Here is a 7713-nt window from a genome sequence, read left to right on the forward strand (position 1 = left end):
TTACTAAAATCAAATAAGATACATCTATAATATAAATACAAATTGAAAATCTGAAAATTCTATTCTTCTAATTTTTTTACAATATTTTATTATAATAAAAATGAATTTTTTTTTCATTCTCATAAATATTTCTGGATTAATTCCATAGATTTGTAATTTCAATTTTTCATCGAATAAAATTTTACAAATGTATTTAACAAACTTATATTGACTAATAATTAATTTGTAATTATTTATTGCAAAAATTCTAAAATGTATGTTTTCCAAAAAATATATCAATATTCAAATATATCAAAATTCAGATATTAGTCAAGAAGAAAACACAAATGATAAAAAAAAAGGACAGAAAAAGAAATAAAAAGAATAAAAATATATTATATATCACGTAAATAGAATTCATTTAATCTGAACTATGATTAATAAATTATAACAATTAAATCCTTGTTCTACTTCTCGTATCTATAATTCAAGGCAACAAGTCACAAAAATAGTAAATAACAATAACGGCCATTAAAAATATTATATTCAGACTCGAATTCATTTGAAAATAAAACTCAAGAGTTTTTCTCAAAAGTATTTTTAAATAAATGGATATTATACTGAGAATGAAAGTTACTATCAATGGTTATTTTCAATCCAATATCTGTTTGTAAAAAATGTTTAAATGCGAATATATTGAATGAGAATAAGTCAAAAGTTGCTCTTGAAAGAATAATTTTAGCTAAGTTTAGATTACAAATTGAGAGTGATTGTTTAAAAATAATTGTTACTTTCATGATTGCGACCTTCGCAATGTATGATTATTTTCTGATAGTCGAAGAAAGTTGTATTTTCTAATTTTATAGATTTTTATCTTCGAAAGATTGTTTTTGATTAATTTATGAAATGCTTCAAAGGTTTTGAAATTTTTATTTTTTATTTAGATTATTATATTTATTTAGATTATATATTTTTTTTTAGATTATTATTTTTTAAGATATTCTTAAAAATATCTTAAAAAATTTATAAAATCAATTAAAATAATATTTTTAAAATTGTAATACTTCATAAAATTTCTTGATCAAATTTATTGATATTTATTATAGGAAGTAAATTTTATTAGAAGTTATGAATAAACCTGTACATTTCGTTTCATGTCTATAGTAAGAAATAATCTCACGAATGTTTCATGAGTGTTTCAAATGCAAATACATTTAAAAGAAAAACTTCGTCTTTTAAATATGTTTAAGCAAAAATCGCTCTCAGAATTATTTTTCACTAGTGGACACTGATCGAAAATTATTCTCAAGTAATTATTTTCAATGCAATATTCAATTGCAAAAAATCTCATAAGAATTTTACTTTCAATTGCATTCACACTCTTCAAATTCATGGCCGCATATCCATACCGTGCTGATATTTTCCTCGAGTCGATCATTTTAATCATACCGTACCCATGATATTTACGCCATTGCAATATCGTAACCGAGAAAATGTTATTACCGCAAGCTGGAACGATAGTAAATCCATTGGTTCAGCAATAATCGCGACCTGGCCGTTTACGACTGTTTCACAGCGATTTTAATTTTCACCCTTGATGAGCATAGATTTATAAATCGAAAGTAGATTCGCAGAATTCGGACGAATTAACATGCATTTAATTCACGTTCTTCAGACGCGTATTCGCTTTGCGTACAATGGCAACATATTCGTATCATTTATTATTAAATCCTAATATACAAAAAAATGATGATATAAAATACGAAAAAAACGCAAGAAATGAAAAATATTTATCTGATTTATAAGTGAATTTCTGTGAATCTTAAAAATTATTTGTTTTTTCTTTATAATTTATTTGATATCTTTATAAGAAAAAGATTTTTTTATTTTTTTAAAAAATCTTAAAAGAAGTGTTTTTTCTCGATTATAATTTCATTCTTTATTTTACAACTCTTTAAATATATACAAATGTTTATTGCTTATTTTTTTATAATTTTTTAAAATTATAATAAATACAAAAAAAACAATTAAAATAGAAATTCAATACTTTCCTATGCTTTATTAAATTGAAACAATGAAATTAGATTATTAAAAATATCAAATTTTATAATTACTTTTTTTCTTTTTCTAATAGTCCGATTCTTTTTCTAAGAAAATTGTTTGTTGATCAATTATAACAATTTTTATTCAATTTTGATCGTTATATCTCAATATTCTATTCTTTTTTTCTAATAACTTTTCATTTTCTTCATTATTATTTTTAAAGTTTTATAATATTTTTAAGTTTCAAAAAATTTTGAACAAAAGATACGCAAAATAGAAAAACATAAATTGAAATTTTAATTACAAATAAACGATATACTGTTTCAGATAAGGAAAAAAAATAAATAATTCATATTTTATTTATTAATTAAAATATTTAAATTTGGACAAAAGGGATAAAAATAGAAAATAAACTATTTTGTGTATCAATAAATTTTTAATTCTTGCTGATTCAAAATGTGTAAATCAATTATAAAGGTACAAAAAGAATTCTATACAGTGTTAATTATTTTTTCTCCCATATCAATTTTCGTTTTTATTTCATTTTACTTGAAAACTGGATCTTACATACATGTATATACTATAACGATATGGGATTAAATATACAATATCTACAATATTATTTGCTAAATATTTTGATCGAAGAATAGCCCATATCCATACCCTCACACAAGACGTTCCACGAACTCAATAAATCAAATACATCAGATTTAATTTTTAATCGAAAGAAAACACATTTATACGGATACATTGGTGTAGACAATTTTCATATCTTGATAGTGTAATTCGACAACAAATCCAAAGCTCGCCTCCAAGTGGATTGGCAATCTCTACCAACGTATGTACAACCAAAGCTCACTTTCAACACGTACACATCACTAGAAAGAAAAGAAACCTCGGAAGCGTGATCTTGTTCTTTGCTGTCCATGGATCTACTGTTGTTCTCTTTTATTTTTTGCGTGCTTATATTTCGGAATTCGCGAGATGGAAACGGTTCCTTGGTCGCGATCATGTTATTTCCGCCTTCTTCCTTTATGGATGCATTATTCGTTCGCGATGCTCTTCCTTGCATACAAGAATAAAAAAAGAAGAAGAAGAAAAAAAATCGGTAAGGAGAGGGATCAGGACTATCTCTTCGTGAACCGAGAATCGGTGATTACAGCCAAGATGTGCACTGGTGGTGATCGGTGAGCAAAATTTCCTTCTAATTATTCGCCTGGTCCCCGGTTTGTCCTTTACCACCAGCCTGAAAAGAATTTTTCGTGCGTTAATCGCGAAGGGACGACACTCTTCTTCATCGGACGATGGCCCCGGTGACGCGCTTTTGTTTACGAGCCTCTTTGTTTTTTATGATCCTCGTTGTTTTTTTCCCCATTATTTTATAACGCGAAGCACCCTTTAATCAAAAGCATGGAACCTCAACAAGCCAGGTGGGATTGTTCGTTATGTCGCTTCGTCCCAATTATACTCGATTTCGAAAATTTGTTTCTCGTTGTAATGTTATTTCATCAAAAATCTAAAGTCTCTTAATTAATTGGAATCAAGGCCCAGATTGAGAAGGAAGATCGAACGTTTAGTTTTTACGCGAGGAAATGGACAAATGTGTTTTTAAATGAGATCGGCCGAATTTTTATTTTTCCATTTCTTCAAGGGGAAAATAGCTGGCAGACTTTTTATCGGCTTGTGCATCGAATCTTCTACATAAATAGTTTAATTGGCATTTAAACTGGCATGCCGTTTATAAATTTAGTCGAGATCCATTCATTTTCGAATAAATATATAGATATTGCATTTCGAATTACTAAACCAAGTAATTTATCCGATATCTCATCTTTCCACCTGATTCCGGTTAAAAAATAATTATATTCATATTATTCGGTTATATATATTAATATACAATGGTTTATGAATGAATGATTAATTTTATATAATTTGATTGATAAATCTTCGAAGCGAATAGCAATCTTAGAGAGGAGGAAGGGAAGAAGATGAATCACGAATTCATTATACTTTATAATAGTTTCGTGAAATTATTAAATTATTTTACATAAAATTTGATTATATAGTACTTTTAATAACTTTCAAATTACTTTTAAGAAAAAATAAATTTTAATAATTAATTCTATTAGATTCTTAAAATATATTTTTAAAAAACCGTAAGAATTATAAAAATATTGTAATATTGCATGGAATTATTTGATGATGAATTTTCAATTTGTTTCATTTATTTTTACGTGTTTTTAAAAATACTAATTTTTATAAAATTTAATAAACGCTATAGATATTTTTTATTTGTCTAATAAAATTTATTTGATATTATTATTCTGGTTAATGATAAGCGAAAAATACAAGCCAAAATTACGTATATTTTATTAGTTATTTTTAGATTTTTTACCGTGAAGAAAAAAAATATTTTTACTTTTACAAAAAATAAGAGAAAATTTATTCAAAATAAATTAAAGTAAGAAAAATAGAAAAAAGCAAAATAAAACAACTTTTTGTCTAATAATTCAACAATTTTGAATAAATATTAAAGTTTTTAATATTTCTTTCATATTTCATTGAATCATCATTTAATTAAATCTAATAATTATTTTAATATTTAATTAACTATTTTTAACATTTCATATTCATCATTCCATTTATCTTCTCTTATTTTAATAAATTAAATCAAGGAACATTTCTCATAAACAAACATGTAAATAAATCCCTTTGCCTTCGAATTCCAGTTTAACCAGCTAATTAACGCATTACACTTTCAACAAATCTATCAAACAAAGATCCGTCTTTCCAAATCAAACCGTAATTTTCATGCCCCAAAAAATCATTCGTGATTCATTGCTTTTCATTTCGTTATATATATTTTTTAAAATTTTACAAATTTTCAATATTGTTATTGCCAAACTGATATAAAATGGTTGCCAAATTAGTACACTAAAAACAAAGAAAAATGAAGAGAAAAAAAAATGCTGTTATAGAAAGTTCATTATAACTTTTAACTTCTTCGATTAATCATTCTTACTTTAAAATTAGTATCAAAGTAAAAAGGAAAAAGAAAAATAAAAAAGAAAAAGATCATAGAAATTTTTTTGAACATTTTCAATCAATCGAAATTAAGAAAAAAAAGAAGAGGAATGAAAAAAAAAAGAAAAAAATCACAGAAAATTCCTTCTAACTAACTTCGATTAATATTCTTACTTCAAAAAGAAAATTGAAACAAAAAAAAAAGAGATCATAGAAAAATTTGTGATAATTTCAAACAATTTCAATCAAAGTTCCTACTTCAAAATTGATATCAAACCGCAGAAAAACAAGAAAAAATACAAAGAAAAAGGATTGTTAAAAATTCATTATCATATATTATTTAACTCCAAATATTTTTCATTGATATTTCAAATTTATTGACATTTAAAAAAAAAAGAAAAAAAAGATAAGATAAATAAAGAAAAGAAAGAAGAAAAAGAAAAAAGAATTAATATTTTGGACAAATATTTCAAAAGTCATATTAATTACTCACCGCCTCCACCACCACCACCGCTCCATCCACCACCACCACCGCTCCATCCTCCTTTCCATCCACCACTGCCACCACTCGGCCATCCGCCACCACCTCCAGCCCATCCACCACCGCCCCCACTAGGCCATCCACCGCCTCCACCGCTAACAGTGATCACTTTGATGATTTTTCCGCCACCTCCGCCTCCACCTCCACCACCTCCGTACTTCCAGCCGCCACCACCACCGCCACCAGACCAGCCACCGCCACCTCCATTCCAGCCACCACCTCCACCAGACCAACCGCTGCTTATGTAACCGGCTGTAAAGTGAAACAAAATAATCCAATGTTTTTGACTAAATAATGAAAATTGATAAAGTAATGATATTTATTATAAATTATTGAACTTTGATTAATATGTTAAATAGATTGATAAAATATGTGAAATCATTATTGAATATTTTTAGAAATATAGAAGGAAGAAAAATATTTTCACAATAAAGATTATTCTTTTCTGATAATATTTAATCCTTGATTAATAAAAATAAGAAATCTGCATATCGAATTTGATATCGAGAAGAAGTAATTATGAAATTTTTAAATTTATATAAAATTTTATATAGATAAATAAATTCCAAATGAAAAATATAAATAATAAACATGTCAATTTGTTTTATTAAAAATTATATTATACGAAACATAGAATTTATGTTTCGTATTTTAAAATATGATAATAGTATTTTGTATTATTGTTTGTTATTATACAAGGAAAGTGTCAATTTATAATTTTTACACGAAAGTTTGTGAATATTGTACGAATAAATTATTTAAAAAGTATCTATCTTAATTCTTTGCTATCAAAATTTATATGATACATCACTATGTTTCAAAATTATTTAAAATTTAATACCATTGAACGAAATACTCATGCTAAAATAAATCGAACCGTTATTTCTGTTTCATGCATGTAAAAGATATCAATTTCTAACGATTTATTGTCTATACTTATTTGTTAACTATATTTCTTTTATTTTCAAATCTTCCCCGCGGTTATTACAAGTACATGGATGATTTGATTTCATAGTATTATATAGTATAATATTGCCTCGATTAACGATTGAAGGCAAGCGATTGTGAAAATTGAGAGAGCGTGCGCGCGTTTTTACCCGTCACTCGATTAACGTCTTCTCCGAGGGAAAGCTCTTTCCAATCGTCAGGAATCAGATGACACATAATATCAATACAATCCTCTTCCTGATAAAGATAGTAATACGAAACGTTGAGATAAAATTTCTACTGGACGTGACTCATCAGGAATTCAACTCATCCAGGTGTTCTACGTAATAACATATTTCGTTCACTGGTTAGGTTAGGGTACTACTCACCATAGGCAGTGGCTACGAGCGCCAAAAGAATCGTAATCGCGAACACCTGTAATGAAAATATCGCGTGAATTCTTCAAAATAGAGATGGAGAGAAATACGGATGATAAAAGGAACACCGTAAAGATCGAGAGGCTCACGCACGCCTGTGTTACCACGTACCTTCATGTTGAGGTGTTTGATGCCCATCGTCGGAACCGGTGCCTCTTTTATAGCTCTTGCCTTTCTTCGCAGATCCCCGCCCTTCCGCCTCTCTCCGTTCGGTCACCAGTTCGTCTTCTGGTACTCAGTAACACCTAACTTTCGTCCCACCACTATTGGAACAAAAATCTCCCTACCAACCGACTATCAGTATATGCACTTCAAACCCCCTCTTCAGGGTCTCTCTCTCTTGTTACCGATGTAACCAATGTAACGATCCTCGTGCCGGTTAATCTGAACGGACGATCGTGAATCTTTTGAAGAAGCCGCCATTGCGTTACAGGGTCGTGCAATTCTTTCTACTTACCGCATACATTTTTTGTGTCTTTTAGTACGTATATTTCATTTCTGAGTTTATCTGTTGTGTGAATTTGTTTTGTCTTTCTTTTTTTGTATGTATATTCTCTCTTCTTTTATTGTTTTTCTGTCTCTCCAATTGTGGATAAGTACCTTTTTTTTGTCTATCTATGCATTGCCTTTTTGTTTTCTCAAATATTTACATCTACAAGAGTATCTACAAAGAGTGTACTTTTAGTATTTAGATTTATATCTGTCAGAATATGTATATTTACTCTTTGTTTCTAACTTCTATGTTTTTATGCGTTGTCTTTT

The 7713-nt window shown here is 27.9% G+C and overlaps 1 protein-coding gene across 1 annotated transcript; it reads right to left on the minus strand.

Moving 5' to 3' along the window:
* Positions 1-2973: 2973 nt before the first annotated feature.
* On the minus strand, positions 2974-7418 carry LOC102670691 (protein FAM98B-like). Its single transcript, XM_006623404.2, has 4 exons — positions 7063-7418; positions 6904-6949; positions 5540-5839; positions 2974-3268 (listed from the first exon to the last, which is right to left on the minus strand). Exons 1-4 carry the CDS (start codon positions 7087-7089, stop codon positions 3258-3260), a joined length of 384 nt encoding a protein of 127 aa, XP_006623467.1. The 5' UTR covers positions 7090-7418; the 3' UTR covers positions 2974-3257.
* Between the last annotated feature and the right edge of the window lie 295 nt (positions 7419-7713).

This window comes from Apis dorsata, unplaced genomic scaffold (assembly GCF_000469605.1).
Source record: "Apis dorsata unplaced genomic scaffold, Apis dorsata 1.3 scaffold_888, whole genome shotgun sequence".
In the NCBI taxonomy this organism is placed as follows: domain Eukaryota; kingdom Metazoa; phylum Arthropoda; class Insecta; order Hymenoptera; family Apidae; genus Apis; species Apis dorsata.